Source organism: Leucopleurus acutus (assembly GCF_964270905.1).
Source record: "Leucopleurus acutus genome assembly, chromosome: 19".
Lineage (NCBI taxonomy): Eukaryota > Metazoa > Chordata > Mammalia > Artiodactyla > Delphinidae > Leucopleurus > Leucopleurus acutus.
The window spans coordinates 21,322,390-21,339,268 of NC_139161.1; the positions used below are offsets into that span (position 1 = coordinate 21,322,390).

The window sequence follows — 16,879 nt, forward strand, 5'->3', positions numbered from 1 at the left end:
GAGAAAATTGCATGTGTGAAGCCTCGTGGCCAGGGAGAGTAGGGCTGCGTCCTGCAAAGGGCTTTAGGAAGATGGGAGGCTGGAGAAGCCAGCAGGGATCCCGTCAAGAAGAGGCTCAAGTGCTGAGTGGAGGAGCTGGGCTTTCAGCCGAAGGGCCATGGCGAGCGGGGAGCGTGGCGGAGATGGGACGAAGTTTGTCCTCTGGACAGGATGCTCTGGCAGGCGTGTGGGAGACTGGCCCAAGGGCATTAAGGGTGGGGGCTGAAGTTGCCACCAGGAAAGAGGTGACGGTGGCCAGGACTGAGTGGTGGCCATGAGGCTGGAATGGCAAGCTTGTGTGATGCATGGGATGAAGGTGGCTTGGCCCAGGCGCTGGGATTGCGTGACCAGGCCTTGTGAAGTCAGCCTGTTGCTTTTTGCCCTGGAGCAGGGCAGGGGCACCAGAAGAGGGTTGGGGCACTACCACTGGGCCGTCCCCCTGCATTCCAGGGGCTACAGTCTGCCAGAGAAGCTGCCAGGTTCGGACCCAAAGGCACCCAGTGCATTCTGCCCTGGGGCTCCCTGCACCTTAGGACGCAGCCTGGCATTGCCGGTCGCCTCTTGTACCTTCTGTGGTCTGAGCAGAGCCTGCACTTTCTCTGTGCCTGAGTGCAATTCCTGTCCTGGACTAGTTGTGTGACCTGGGGAGATTCCTTAATGTCCTCGTGCCTCGGTTTCCCAATTTGTAAAATAGATCTAAAACTAGCACCTCTCTCATAGGGTGACTGTGAGGGTTCAATGAGTTAGTGGGTTTAAAGCCCTTGGAATAGTACCAGCACAGAGTAACCATTCTCTAAAAGTCAGCTGTCATTTTTATCATTACTGTCACTATTGTGACATCCCACTAGACTGTATGCCACTTAGGGCCATGGGTGGTGGAATGGATGAATCCATGACTAGCGTATGCTCTGGAAGCTTCTTGCTGGGAAGAGGGAGCTCTCCAGGGCAAGGCAGAAGGCAGAGCAGGGGGTGGCTGAGGGTTGGATAGGTGTGTAACATGTGTGTGAGCCTGCAGGAGGAGGGCCCAGGCCTTCAGGCAAGTGTGTGTGTGCATGTGGGCCCCAACACACACACGTGAGCAACCAGCCATGTGGGCTCCTTCTGCAGGCGGAAGGGGTGGTGTCCCATCCTAGCCAACTGGGAGGGGGCAGGGTGTCGGGGGTTGGGAGGGCAAGATTCAGGGTTAGGACAGAGTAGGGCAAGGTTCCTCGGCAACCTCCCTCTCTGCGTGCCCCTGTCTCCCTCCTGGACACTTTGCCTCTGGTCCTGACCCTGAGCATCCCTGTTTATATCATTAACTTTTTAAAATAATTAATTAATTAATTTTTGACTGCGTTGGGTCTTCTTTGCTGCATGCGGGCTTTCTCTAGTTGAGGTGAGCAGGGGCTATTCTTCCCTGTGGTCCACGTGCGGTGGCTTCTCTTATTGCGGAGCACGAGCTCTAGGCACGTGGGCTTCCGTAGTTGTGGCACGCGGGCTCTAGAGCGCAGGCTCAAGTAGTTGTGGTGCACGCTCTGCAGCATGTGGGATCTTCCCGGACCAGGGCTCGAACCTGTGTCCCCTGCATTGGCAGGCGGATTCTTAACCACTGCGCCACCAGGGAAGCCCCTTCTTGTTTAAAAAACCTTCTCATTTATTTTTCTTCCTTGATGCTCATGGTGGCCTGTGCCACAGGCATGATTGTCATCCCCATGTTCGTGATGAGGAAACTGAGGCTTAGAGAGGTAAACTGATGGGTCCAAGGTCACACAGGTTGTGGTGGCAGGTGTGCCCTCCCTGGCCCCAGCTCTGGCTAGGCCCCTCTCCCTGCCCTCTCCCCAGGCCTCAGGCCCCCACCATCCAGGCTCCCTCCTCTCTCGGTTGCAGGACTGTGATGCCTGAAGATCCCCAGCAACCCTTTCTGGGCCAGCTGAGCTCCTCTACTTGCTCTGCACATGCTCCTTTCCTGTTCTGGGTCCTGCCCAGGCCTGAGGGCTGCTTGCAGGAGGACCCAGGGAGCTGGGCAGACCAGCCCAGCACAAGTAGTTCTGCCACCAGGGGCAGCTGTGGGCCCCACCCGAGAGCGGCAAGACAGCCCTGGCTTGGGGTCTGGGCCACAGGCAGGCTGCCTTCCCAGCACTGGGCTCAGGTCCATCTCAGCCAGTGGACATCTTGGGGAAGGGGTCTGGAGACCACCCTCTCTCCATCTTTTCCAGAGCATCTGGTTGCAATTAGGGGCAGGGGAGTGAGAGGGGGCCAGCAAGGATCCAGCAGGCACCAGCAGCCAAGAATGACTTAATTGGATAAAATGTCTAATGACAAACCAGAGCCCCACAGCAGGGTCCTGGCCCCGGTCCCAGGCCTGGTCACTGGCAAGCCTTTTCTCAGCCTCTGTTCTGATGGCTCCCAAGTTACCTCCAGTAAAGTGTCCTCAATTATGCAGTGATTGAGCACCTACTGTTTGCGAGGCACCGAAGATACACATTTACAGAAGGTGGGAGGGTCCTGTGGGAACTCAAGTCTACCAGGGAGACAGGCACAGTTAGACCACCAGCAGATGCTCTAGGAGAGAGGGCTACATCCAGGAGCTCTGGGGAGGGGGTGGGGCAGGTCGAGGTGGAGAAGGGCATCTGACACAGTGCAGGCCTGAAACTGATGGAGATCACAGGGAATGTCACCTCCACCCGTCTGGTGGTCTGTGTCCCATATACACGTCCATAGTAGGTGTGGCAATTGGAGAGACCGTATAAGACACATCTTTGGGGGCATAAATCTTTCTGAAATGGAAAAGCATGGTTTCTGTGTCATTTGGAATAAATTTAATGACCTAGAGGGAAATGGAGAGAGCATCAAGTCGAGGAACGGCTGCTAGATGGCCTGTGTGCAGCCACTCTCCAATCCTGTGCCCGCAGCAGACATTGCTAATTGATCATGACAACCTTTCCTGCTAAACACAAATGGAACCTCAGAATTCTTCACAATTAGAGTGCTCCTGGCTGTCACTAATCGATTGGAGATGGCTTTTGAGATGAAATCTATTTGCCATCATTGATGGTGTCTAAGCTCCTTGTTTCATGGGGAAAGTGACTTGCCCAAGGTGTTTGAAGGTAGTGATGAGACTAAACAGTGGTCCCTGCTATGGAGACATCTTCAACTGTCACAACCTGGGAGGAGGTGCTACTGGCATCTAGAGGGTAGAGGCCAGGGATGCTGCTAAAAAATCCTGCAATGCCTAGGACAGTCCTCCACAACAAAGAATTATCCAGTCCAAAATGTCAGTAGTACCAAGGATGAGAAGCCCTGAACTAAAAGAACTCTGCTCTCTGGCTTCTAGTCCCTGGAAGGTGAGATTATGTGCCACTTGTGGTAGAGAAATAGGGAACTGGTTTGGAATGTTCCAGAGCAATTGTTCTCACCCTTGTCTGCCGTGTAAGGTCCAGGTCTTCTCAAAAGCTCTCCGGGGGGTCATTTAAGGATCCACACGCACAGGCCACACCGCAGACAAATTATATCAGAATCTCTGGGGTGGAACTCAGACAGCAGGAATTTTTAAAACTCCCCAGATGATTCCAGTGAAGTTGAGAATAATCACCCCTTTGGGGGCAGATAAGGGAAACTTATCTCCATCCCTACCTGCTGTATGACCTTCTTTAACCTCTGTGAGCTGCTGATTCCTGTCTGCAAAATGGAGAGCATCATACCTACGGTGGAGGGCTGGAGTGAGGGCTAAAGTGTTTCCTGTGCAAAGTGTGTGGGTGGAGCTCGGTGCATGCTGGGTATCTCCTGCCCTGAATGTCAGTGTCCCCAGAGTCAATGACGGCATGGGAATCAGGGCTTCTGCAGAGTAAGCAGGCTGGTCCCCCTCCAGGGCCTTCACGCTGACTGTCAGGACTCAACTTTCTGTCCCGTTCTCCCAGGTCAGGATGCAGGCCGAGGCTCTGGAGGGGCCGTCCAGGGGACCACCATGCAGGGCTGGAATCGGAGAGCCCGAGAGATCCCTGGCCAGGTGTCGGAGCCGGACAGGACTCAGCTGAGCCAGGACCTGGGTGGGGGCACCCTGGCCATTGACACACTGCCGGATAACGGGACCAGGGTGGTGGTAAGTGCTGGAGGGACACGGAGCGGGAGGGAATTGGCAGTGGGGGGGCCCCCAGGTGCCCCATGTACACTTGTCAGACACACAAGTGTATCCTTTGGGGTTGGCCCTGGACGTCGGTGTGGAGACAGGGCTCCCGGGAGAGGGGATGGAAGCGGGGTCAAGCCTGGGTCGTAAAATCTTGGCATCTCAGAGCTTCATAGGCTTGCCTACCTCCTTGTGGACCCAGAGAGGTGAAGTGACTTGCTCAAGGATGCACAGCATGTCCGCAGGGTTCCTGACACTGGACTCTTCCGCTTCTTAGGGCCTCCACTAGAAGCTGAATGAAGGTGGCATTATTAGTCACATCGGCTGCCAGCTCTGGCCCCACCCCGACCTCATTTCTGCACCATCTACAGACCATGTGGCTCCAGAGGGTTAATGGTACAGAGGCTCTGGTTGCTCAGCCTCCGGGGAGGGCACTCCGAGTGGAGGAAGCAATTAGGGTGATGCTGCAGGAGAAAACCTTCTCTGCCTGGGGCAGTTCTGGGGGTGGCAATGCAGGGAGGAATTGGCCCCTTGTAGAGCTGGCCCTGCTCCCCAGCTGGCTACCTGGGAGGCTCATGGGGGCCTCTGTGTCTGTGGGAGAATCTGTAATCATGTGTATGTCTGAGGGTTATTGTGTATTATGTACATTTGCCTGTGTGTCTGTCACCATGAGCTGCTGTGTCTGAGATGAGTGTGTGTGTGTGTGTGTGTGTGTGTGTGAGACCGTGTGAGTGTGAATGTGCCCATGGCTGTGTGTGGAGGCGTGCACGGCTGCCGGTGAAGAGGATGGATTCTCAGGATGCAGAAAAACTATGAAAAGAGAAACAACAAGAGGATGGGCTTCTTGGCATTTCTTTATTTTATGTTAGTAACGAAATTTTTAAATCCAAGAAGCGCATGCAGTCAAAAAGGCCAAATAGGGCTTCCCTGGTGGCGCAGTGGTTGAGAGTCCGCCTGCCGATGCAGGGGACACAGGTTCGTGCCCCGGTCTGGGAAGATCCCACGTGCCGCGGAGTGGCTGGGCCCGCGCGTCTGGAGCCTGTGCTCCGCAATGGGAGAGGCCACAACAGTGAGAGGCCCGCGTACAGCAAAAAAAAAAAAAAAAAAAAAAAAAAGGCCAAATAGTGCTAAAATCAGAAAACAAAACACATCAGTCCGCCCCTCTCCTCCGGACCTGCCCACCCCTCTCTCAGAAGGTGTCACTTTGGGCACCTTCTCCTGGAGGTCATCTCCATATTTCTAAGTAATTTGCTTACACTGCTACCTGTCGATAAATCCATTTAGACATTATCTGTTGGTTGCCTGTTGTGTAGATGAAGAGTGCCTTTTATATGCCTTTTATCTACTCCCCCAAGCGTGGTTTAACGCTCTCAGTACAACTGTTAAATCCATATGCTCTGCTTTTTATTGTAATCAGGTAAATATTGTTCACCACTAATCCAATCAGGGTAATATCACTGTTTACTTTCTTGCATCATTTTTGCCTTTCTTGCCCACAATCCCCACCTACTTTCTTAGTTTTTTGTACTTACCATGGCTATATATTCTTTTTTTTTCTTAATTAATTAATTCTTGGCTGCACTGGGTCTCCGTTGCTGCGTGCGGGCTTTATCTAGCTGCGGCGAGCGGGGGCTACCCTTCGTTGTGGTGTGCGGGCTTCTCATTGCAGTGGCTTCTCTTGTTGCGAAGCACAGGCTCGAGGCATGCGAGCTTCAGTAGTTGTGGCACGCAGGTTTAGTAGCTGTGGCTCGTGGGCTCTAGAGCGCAGGCTCAGTAGTTGTGGCGCACAGGCTTAGATGCTCTGCGGCATGTGGGATCTTCCTGGACCAGGGCTCGAACCTGTGTCCCCTGCGTTGGCAGGCGGATTCTTAAGCACTGAGCCACCAGGGAAGTCCACTGCTATATATTCTTAAACATCCATTGGCCTTAAGTATAATTTTTGGTGTGGCCAAACCTGTCAGTTTTTGTTTTTTGGGGTTTTTTTTTGGAAACCTCTCAGCCGTCGTCATCCTTCTCCAACCTGGCCGGGTGCTCGCCTGCCTGCCCACAGCCATCCCGGGACCTCCCTCTCCTTCATCCTGGAACTCCCTTATCTCTCTCCTTGCTGGGCACCCTGTTCTCTTGACCCTGTGTCTTTTCTTTCCCACTTCATTCCCTTGTTTGTTTAGCTTTCTGAGAAAGGTTACAGAAGAGGAGAACTTGCACATCTGAAAATGCCTTTATTGTATCCTCACACTTGATTGATGGTTGGGCTGAATATAGAATTCTATATTAAAAGTAATTTTCCTTCCCAAGTTTGCAGGCATCTCGCATGGTCTTCTGGCTTCTGACGTCACCGTCGAGAGGTCTGATGCGCTTGCGCCCGGTCTCTGTAGATGCCTGCTTTCTCCGCCCCTGGAAGCTTTCAGGGGTGTTCCCTTAACCCCCGCATTCTGAAAGTGCCTGTTTGGGCTCTTTCTCTCTCCCTGCGCTGGACACTTGATGGACTGTTTCAACCCAGAGACTTATATTCGCCAGTTCTGGAAGGTCTTCTTGTTTTATTGCTTTGATCATCTTTTCTCTACGTACTCTCCTCTTTCTACCAGACCCCTCAATTAGATGTCCATCTCGGGGATTGATCCCCAAACTTCCTTCTCTCTTCTGTTTCTATCCCTTTGCATTTTTTGTTGTCTATTTGTTAGTTTGCTTGTAATTGTTGTTGTTGATCCACTTTCTGGGAGATATTCTCAACCTTATTTTCTTAACGTTACCGATTTTTTTTCTACTTTCATAGTTTTCATTTCCAAGAGCTGTTTATTCTTTTCTGATCATTTCTTAAAAACATAGTCTCCCATTGTTCTTGTGTCACAGATGTAATAGCTTCTCTCTCTAAGGATATTTTTAGAATTTTAATATTTTTTCCTGCATCATTTCTTTTCTTCCTCCCTCCCTTCCTCCCTCCCTTCCTTCCTTCCTTCCTTCCTTCTTCCTTCTTTCCTTCCTTCCTTCCTTCCTTCCTCCCTCCCTCCCTCCCTTTCTCTCTCTCTCTCTCTCTCTCTCTTTCTTTCTTTCCATTTAATGCAGTGACAGTATACACAGGAGGGCCAGGTGTGGGCAGGGTGAAGGAAGAAAAGACGTTAGGAAAAGCTGCAGCAGGGAGCAGCTAAGACCTCTACACGTGAGCCTGAGCTGGCAGGGAGGGTGGGTCCCCAAAGCAGCAAGAGCTGTGATGCCTCTGCAGGAGGGGTGCTGGACAGGGGCTGTACCAGTGCGGGTGGGAGACGGACCAGGGCCAGCCTGCAGCCTGGTGCGGAGGGAGCAAGGTAATACGTTCTCTGAACTCTCTCTCTTTCTGCATCATTTCTGTGACTTATCTTTCCTTTTACCTCGTCCTCAGACATGGCTTGGCCCCATTACTGATCCTGTCTTTATTTAAAATGTTGATCTTTTGTTCATCATGGATTTTTCTGCATCAGTTTAACTAATTTGATTTAAAAATATATGGCATTAAAATATTCTCTTGATGACTGAGTCTGTAGGTGCCGCCTTTTAAATGTTTTTATTAAAAAACATTTTATTGGAGTATAGTTGATTTACAATGTTGTGTTAGTTTTAGGTGTACAACATAAGGATTCAGTTATACATATACCTATATTCATTCTTTTTCAGATTCGTTTCCTATATAGGTTATTACAGAATATTGAGTACTATACAGTAGGTCCTTGTTGGTTATCTATTTTATATGTAGTAGTGTGTGTATGTTAATCCCAACCTCCTAATTTATCCCTCCCCTCCACATTTCCCCTCTGGTCACCATAAACTTGTTTTCGAAATCTGTGAGTCCGTTTCTGTTTTATAAATAAGTTCTTTTTGTTGGTGCCACTTTAACTGTTATACCCGAGGTCAGTGCCGCCCTCGCCTCAACCTAATCCCACCATGCTGCCCTGTCTTCTCCATCCTGCAGAACCAAGGAGCCATGGTGAGATGATGGAATGGAGGGCCAGGGCAGGAGAGGTACCCCAAGTAAGGGAACACTTGGAAACTCACCCTGTCCCCAACCCCCAGCTTTGCTGGGCTACTGGTTAAAGAACTGGTATTTGCTCTGGGCCAGACACCATGGTCAGAGGGCCACGGTCCAGTCTGTGCAGAGAGGCCACTGCAGAAGAGAGCAACAGAGACGTGGCCTTCTGGAAGCAATTATCTGTGGGTGTTCAGAAAGGGCAGTGGGGATCGTTAAGAGCCAGTATGGATTCAATAACCCCAGAGCTTAAAAAACAGCTCAGGGCTTCCCTGGTGGCGCAGTGGTTGAGAGTCCGCCTGCCGATGCAGGGGACACGGGTTCGTGCCCCGGTCTGGGAAGATCCCACGTGCCGCGGAGCGGCTGGGCCCGTGAGCCATGGCCGCTGAGCCTGTGTGTCCGGAGCCTGTTGCTCCGCAACGGGAGAGGCCACAACAGTGAGAGGACCGCATACCACAAAAAAAAAAAACCAGCTCAAATTCTCGGGCTCCACCCTGGACTGATTGGCTGAGAAACACTGGAGCCTGGGAATCTGTTTCTTTAAAAGTCCCCCCATGTGATCCTGATGGCTCTCTAGGTGTGGGAACTTGGGAGCTGTAACATTTCAAACCAATTTTAAAATCGGTTGCCAAACTGAACACTGGAAGCTGAGGCTTTCTCAGGCACCATGTGGCTGGACTTGACCACAAGACTTCCACCATCCTGGGGGCTTTGTGGCCCCCTCAGTAGCCACACATTAAGAGTGCACGTGAAGAAGCAAGGCCACCCTGGCAGGAGGCCCCTCTGACTGCGCTAGGGGTGTCCCCAGCCCTGCCCAGAAGATTGGAGGATCAGACTTCTAGACCAGGCTTCTCCCTTAGCTGGAAGAGAGCTCAGAATGTCAGATGAGGAACCGGAAGGCTTCCTTGGCAGGCTGGTGGATAGCTGGCCTCAGGCCAGAGGAAACTATTGGGATAATTAGAAATCCTGGCACTTCTGTTTAGAATAAGGTGGGAGAGATGTGACTTAGCAGCAGTTCATGAGGAAAAGACTTGGGGCTCCTCACTGCCTGTGGGCTGGGATGAGTCAGGAGTGTGGAGTGGCTGCCACAGACGGAGGTGGGAAAGCCAGCTGTGTTCATGGAAACCCACGAAAACCCACAGAAACCCGGGGACCACGGTTGGGGCTCTGGGGATCCTGTGGGGTTTTTCTTGTCCTGACCACAGCTGAGGGGTTTGAACCCCCTTTCAAATGGCTTTCTAGAAACCAGAGTAGTCCAACGTGGTTGAAGGAGTTTGGGGTATTTAACCTGGTATAGAGAAGCTTCTAGATGTGGCTGTTTCCTAATAGCTGCAGGGCTGTGACTGGGGCAGAGGGAATAGACTATTTTCCTCCACAGCTCATATCCCTTCCTGCCCTGAATTATCTATTTATTTGTTTTTATTGCCTGTCTTTCCCTGAAACCGAGGCACCATGAGACCCAAGACTGTCTTAGCGCTCTGTAGCCAGTGCCTGGTGCATGATGGGTGTTCCTCTTTTGAAGGAACAAAGGAAGTAGGGATTTCTCCATCTCCAGAGGCCTTGAAAGACAGGGTTGTTGAAGAGAAGAGGTTGTGCCTGGGGTGAGTTGTTGGACTTAGTGGCCTCAAAGGACCAAACTCTACTGACTCCCGGGTTCTCACACACATAAGAGAATGTCAGTGCTTATACATGCCATAGATGCCGGAACATGTGTGCGCACACTGCGACCCGGGGGGGGGGTCTCGTGCCGGAATCCTCAGAGGGGCCTGGGCTCCATTCCTACCCTGCCTTGAACCCATTAGGCCTTGCACTGAGCAGCAGTCAATGGGGCATGGTGACGACCACCCCCTTCAGCACAGCCAGACCTCCACACCACCTGGGCTGTGCGCTCACCCTCCCCTGGATGGTGGGCCCCCTTGGTCCCTGCAGGTGCCCCGGGAAGGGGCCCAGAGACTGCTGCTTCTCCCGTGTCTCTGGTCAGCGTCTCTGAGAGCTGGGGTCTCTCTGGCCGAAGGAAACCCGATCTTGGCAGCAGAGGGCTGAGCAAGAGGGAAGTGGAAGGAAGGGGACATTTCAGCAAGTTTGATTTGGTCTGTTTCATAAAGTTTTCTTGACTTTCAACGGTTTATCCATATCATAGTCTAATCTCTGCCAGCAGGAACCAGGCTTTAGTTCCCTCTGCTCTGGGGCCGTTATCAGGGGGCTTCGGGCCTGGCAGGTAGGCTGCCATCCCCTTTGCCTCCCCCCCGCCCACCCCGGAGCCCCATCATCTCCCTTCTTTGTTCCTCAGTCCACCCTCCTGGCCCCAGCTTCCCTTCTGGCCCAGCTCCCTCACCTCAGCCCCTCTGCCCAGCCCCCATCCCAGGCCTTCTCTGGCCCAGGCCCCTCTGATCATCTTCCCTTCTCGCCCCTCTGGCCCAACCCCATCTTCCTAGTCCCTTCTGCCCAGCACTTCCTGCCTGGCGACCTCGCCACAATGCTCCTTCCAACTCAGACCCTCTTGCTTTGGAGGCCTTGAGGCATCCAGGCTGCGCTCCCAGGATGAGCTGGCAGGCCCCTGGTCAGAGCCATCTCCTTGGATTTTATTCCCACGCTCACTCTGCCACCACATCCCTGTGGAAATAGGATTCTTGTCCGGACTTAAGCTTTCCAGAGATTTTTCCACCAAGACCAATCCTGAGGCCCTGGGAACACTGGAAATTTTGTGGGCGAGGGAGGGATTGGGGAGAGCCATAGTGCTAAGTTAGAAATCCGGGAAGAACCACAGTTGATTCTCCAGGAGGCTGAAGGGGGATGTCTTCAAGCCTGGGGATTTCCAAATCCAAATTAAAGGTTTTCTTGGTTCTGTGGTTCATGTCTGGGTCACAGTTTGGGAGGAACCAAGTTTAAGAGCAGTCAGATTTGGAGGTTCACACCCTAATAGAACAGGTTCACACCCTAATAGAAAATTCTGACTCCCCTCCTCTTACCCCAGTCTTCCTCCTGGCCCAGCTTCCCTGAATTCCTCTCCTCTCTGGCCCAAGCAAAACTTCCCAGCTCATCCAACCACCATGGCAGGCCCAGGAATGCTGAGGGACCACACAGTGGGATAGGAACCACATCATCCAAGACAGGCAGCGAGAAGAACAAGTGAGTGCAATGCCCTCCTGGTTTCTACACCCTCCCAAAGGAGGCAGTTCCCAAACGGAGACCTTCAGAAGGGCCTAGGGGAGACGGGACAGACAGACTTGTAGCATCGACACATGAAGAGCCCCAAGCGCTGCTCATGGAAGAACCCGGCCATGGCAGTGCGGGCGCTGAGGGGAAAGGATGAGGTGACAAGGCTGTTAGGGGAAGACTTCTGGGGGTTGGGGGGGAGATGGGTGGAGGGAAAGTCGTGAGCTGCATTTTGAAGCGACAGACAATAAGAGATTTTGTGAGAAGAATGGGTGTCCAGGGAGGTGGGAGGTGGAGTCCAGACGTCCAGTCTTCAGCACTGTGGAAAGGGTCCCGCAGTCTTGGCCTTCCATCCGGCACGTACCAGCTGCTGACCTTGGGCTGGACACTTAAACCCTCAGTTAATGAACCTGGCGTTTCAAGCCCCTACTAGCTTCAGATTTCCCAAATAGGGGAGGGTAGGTACTGATCTTCCTGGGTTGAGACTCGAGAGCAAAATGCGAGGCATGTGATGGGTTCTCAGTCCCGGTGGTCTCCCTTGCCCGGCTCGGTGAGAGTGCCACAGCGCCCTCTGCTGGCTGCTCAGGCCCAGGCGGTCTGTCTCCCACGCAGGTCCCTTTGGTTGACCTTTTTCCTTTTCCTTCCGCAGGCTAGTTGTTTGGTTGGTTGGTTGGTTGGTTGATTTTCTTTCTTGTTGAGGTGAGAGTCACGTAACAAAAAATTAACCATTTTAAAGTGAAGTGTATTTAATATACCCACAATGTTGTGCAACCATCACCTCTGTCGAGTTCCAAAACATTTTCACCACCTCAAAAGGAAATCTTGGACCTTTCAGGCTGTTACAGCCCATCCCTCACCCCCTTCAGTCCCCGGTTATCACAATCTGTGTTCTATTTCTATTAATTTACCTGTTCTGGTTAGTTCATATATAAATGAAATATCATATATGATCTTTTGTGTCTGGTTTCTTTCACCTGGCATAATGTTTTCAAGGCTTATCCATTTTATGGCTGAATAATATTTTCCATGATACGGATATACCACAGCTATGTTCATCTATTCATTTTTTGATAGACATCTGAGTTTCTTCCTTTTGGTTCTTGTGAATGGTGCTACTGTGAACATGTGTATGTGTATGTGTTTGAGTACCTATTTTCAGCTCTTTGGGGGTATACCTAGGAGTGGAATTGCTGAGTCATAGGGTAAGTCTATGTTTAACTCAGAGGAACTTTCAAACTGTTTTCCACAGTGACTGAAACATATTACATTCCCACCAGCAATGTATGAGGGTTCCCATTTTGCCGCATCTTTGCCAACACTTGTTATTTTCCTTTTTTTTTTTTAATTATAGCATCCTGGTGGATGTGAGCTGGTATCTTATTGTGGTTTTGCTTTGTAGTTTCCCTAATCACTAATGATGTTGAGCATCTTTTCATGTGCTTGTCGGCCATTTGTATATCTTCTTTGGAGAAATGTCTACTTAAGTCCTTTGCCCATTTAAAAAATTGGGCTGTTTGTCTTGGGAAAATTTCTTTCTTTCTTTTTTTTTATAATTTTTTTCCCTTATTTTTTTGCCTGCGTCGGGTCTTAGTTGCAGCACACGGGATCTTCCTTCGTTGAGGCATGCGGGATCTTCGTTGCGGCGCTCGGGCTTCTCCCTAGTTGTGGTGCATGGGTTAGTTGCCCCGCAGCATGTGGGATCTTAGTTCCTGACCAGGGATTGAACCCTCATCCCCTGCGTTGGAAGGTGGATTCTTTACCACTGGACTACCAGGGAAGTCCCGGGAAATTTTCTTTTCTTTCTTTTTTTTTTTTTTAATTTTTTGCCCACACCACGCTGCTTGCAGGATCTTAGTTCCCCGACCGGGTGTCAAACACGTGCCTCCTTGCAGTGGAAGCATGGAGTCCTAACTACTAGACCGCCAGGGAATTCCCTTGTCTTGGGAAGATTTCTTAACCCCTCTGAGCTCATTTCTTCATTGTCAAATGGCGATGCTATATTGCCTAAGTGTACTTGCAAAGGTGTCATACAGTAATCTACATAAAGGCGCCCAGGGTTGGAAATGATAAACATTAGCTGACTCTAATTAGGCTGTGGTCAAGGTGACCAACCATCTCGGTTTTCCCAGGATGGTCCTGATTTTGGCATTGAACCCCTCAGTCTCAGGTACGTCGGGACAGTTGGTCATCTTACTCTGGTCCCAATATGGTAGATAGTGTGTATCTTTGCCATGTCATCACTCTAAACCTCAGTTTCCTCATCTGTAAGGTGGGACTGAGAATGCCTCATAGAGTTGTTATAAAAATCGGTTGAACTGATTGGTTGAAAAGTTAACCAGGAAGGTCTCGGAAAAAAAGGGTAGTGCTTTTTCCCCCAGATCTTAGCTGGACGTACAAAAATGGGATCCCAGCAACAAAAGAGGATTTCCTGGCCTTGAAGCTTCGGGGGCTACCCTTCATATCCTCACGACTCCTCAACGTATGGTGGGAGCTTGTTAGAAATGCAGGTCAGGCCCCTCAGACCTGCAGTATCAGAATCTAATTCCCAGGTGATTTGTATGCACATTAAAGATTGAGAAGTTCTGCTTTATAGCCAAGGCTTTGAAGCAGGGGCAATAATCCGGGACATGGAAAGTGTATCAACAAATTTATCACAGTAGTATTTAAAAATAGAAAAATAGAGCATAAAAGCTGGAAACTACCTAAGTGCCCAAGAGTAAGGAAAAAGTTAATAAAATTGTGGGTTTTCTTCTGAGTAAATGGCCATGACGCCTTTACAAATGATGGTTAAAGGACCATGTTCAACATCAGAAACGGCTTCAGATATCATGAAACATGACAGAAGCAGTCCACACAACTGGATAGTCGGCAGGATTATAACCGCGTGAAATTACATTCATAGGAAAAAGACTAGAAGGAAATAAGGCAGAACAGGACAAGGTGAGAGATGGGGTGGCCTGTTTTTGTCTTTCCTTATTTGCTAATTCTCTGTGGTTATATGGTATATATTGATGCTATCAAAATCTCTGGTTGACTGATAGCCTCCAAAAGCCCACACGTAGAATCAGTGTCAGGATAAGATACTTCTTTCCTTTCCATGAAGCGTGAGGGGTATTAAAAAATGCTTTGTCTAGAGAGCCAGCTCACACCCTCTTTCCAAGCCTGGTCCAAATCCCCACTTCCAGGACCTTCTCAGGTCAGCTTCACCCACCTGACACCTCTTTACCCCAGGCCCTCAGCACCATGCAGATACCCCTTTGTCTAGGCTGGGTCCCTCCCTTCCCGGGTTAGTCCAGGGGACCTGTTTTCCGCACTTCTGTGATGACAAGTGTTCCAGGTGGTTTATTTCAGCCTGAGGCGTAAATACCTCCAGAGGGTAGATGGAGGTCATCATGTGGATGAATGAGGTAAGGGAACTAAAGGAGCCCTCCCTGAGCGCTGGCCTCACTCTGTAGCCTTATATTTCATCCACCCAACTACCCCAGGAGGCAGGTGTTTCTAATACTATCTGGGAACAGAGAGGTGAAGTGCTTGCCCAAGGTTGCACAGCTAGTGAGTGGCAGAGCCAGGACAAGAACCCAGGTCTTTCTGTCCTTGGAGTCTTCAGAAACCAAAAGGAGTGATGCGTTGGTCCAGACAGAGGGTGCTTCTTAACCAGCGCTCTTCAAGCTTTACTGTGCAAGATAATCCCCTACGAAGCTTGTTCAGATGCGGATTTTCATCCAGCAGGTTTCGGGTTGGGCCCTGGATTCTGCATTTCTGCTGAGCTCCCAGGTGATGCTGATGCTGCTGGTCTCTGGGCCAGACTCTGAGTAGCAGGGATCTAGGAAACATTCCTACTGGCCTTGTAACGCCTCCTAGAACGGTGGAGGCGGGGAATAGGATGCCCGTTCCCCCAGCATTCCCCTCAGCATGTCCTGGGTAGGATTCAGCTTCCTGGCGTGCCATTCTAACCAGCGTGGCTGGCCAGACGTCTCCAATAGGCCCTGCAGGATGCCCTTGGTTGCTCGCCCCGGCATTTCCACTTGCCAGTTGGCTGGCAGGTGATGGGCTGATGGTGACAGCTTAGCCAGAGTTCCTGTCCAGAAACGTCTTGAGCCCAGCCAAGGTAAATGCTGCCCTGCTGTCAGAAATGGAGTGCCTGGCAGGCTCTGGGCATGAATAATTGAGGCAGAAGAGACGTCGTAACAGCAGGTGCTGAAGAGGGGGCTGGGGATGGTTTTGAGGAGGCAGCCTCCACAATCAAGACCTTTCCTGGAAAGGTCCAGCAGAATCATGCTAATAGCTCCCACTTTTCAAACACCTACTGCGGACCAGGCACTGGGCTAAGAGCTTTATGTTGCTATGTTTTGTTTAATCCTTTCAAGAGCTCTGCAAGAAAGGTTACTGATGAGGGAACTGATGCTCAGAGAGGAGAGGGATGTTTTGCACCAACTATCATGTAGTGGAGCTAGTTTTTGAACTTGGGTCTGCTAACTCCACAGTCCCTGCCCTTGATCCTAAAGCAGTGGTTTTCAAGTTGCACTCCACGGAACCCTAAGGGCTCCCAGAGGTGCTTCATGGGCTGCTGTAGGATGGAGGGTGGTGGGGAAGGAAGTAGCACAGCAGGCTGGGCTCCAGGCCCTTCTCTTTCCTTCCCCCCGAGTGGCCTTACTTTGATGTGATTTATGTATTGTGCCTCCATGGAAGTTTAATTGGAAGAAAGGATTTCACCGTCAAAAATGTTTGAAAGCCACACCATGCCGCCTACCAAAATGAATGTGGTTTATCGACTGGGGTTTCTTGCAGGCATTTCAAGGAAACATAGTTCCCTTTGGCGGACTTGCCAAATGGTCTGGCTTGTGCTAAGCTCCCTGACCCTCTGTAATGTCAGGTCACTCCATCTCAGCTTCTAGCCTCCAGTCCACAGTGCCTGGAGGGCTGCCCTCTGGGTTATCAGGACTGCCCCACAGACAGCAGGTCAGATGCGGTGACATCTGTGAATTGGGTGAATTCCTCAGGCAAGTTCACTGCTGGGCGCGGCCTCGAAATTCTTTTCAAGAGACATATCTATATGGAATATGTGAAGAAGGCTTCGGATTGACTGGGCTTAGGAGACAGTTTCAGCTGTTGTAAAAAATGGCCAACTGACAAGGTACTTAGACGTGAAGGAGGTTTATTCCTCTCTCACATGGAATAGTGTGAGCATAAGTAAGCAGGAGTTGATGTAGTGTCTCTATGGTGTTAGGGAGCCAGCTCCCCTCTACAACATGTGCCTCGCATGTTGTGATCCAAAATGGCTGTTTCTGCTCCCACCATCACATCTGCGTCCCAAACAATGAGAACTGGGCAAGGTGAGAGTCCCCCAGTTCCTACTGAGGACAGTCATTCTGCTCATCTTCCACTGGCCAGGCATAGTCATGTCTCCTAGCTGTAAGGAGGGCTGGGAAATGTAGTCTAGCTCGGTGCCCACGTGCCTAACTAAAGCTGGAAGATTCTGCTACTAAAGGAAGAAGGGGAGAGTGGTTATTGGGAGACAGTTATCAGTCTCTGCTGTGTGTGGACTTCGCCTTCAAAACTGCGGGTGCCGGTGGCAGCATGATCAG

General features: G+C 50.8%; 1 protein-coding gene across 1 annotated transcript in view; it reads left to right on the forward strand.

The window, feature by feature from the left end:
• Positions 1-16,879, forward strand: part of PLXDC1 (plexin domain containing 1) — a gene marked incomplete at both ends in the record, with an annotated part of 60,830 nt that overhangs the window by 4,511 nt on the left and 39,440 nt on the right. Inside the window, one exon of the mRNA XM_082860986.1 lies at positions 3,936-4,117. Within this exon, the coding sequence (XP_082717112.1) occupies positions 3,936-4,117 (182 nt within the window). The remainder of the gene's footprint in view (positions 1-3,935; positions 4,118-16,879) is intronic.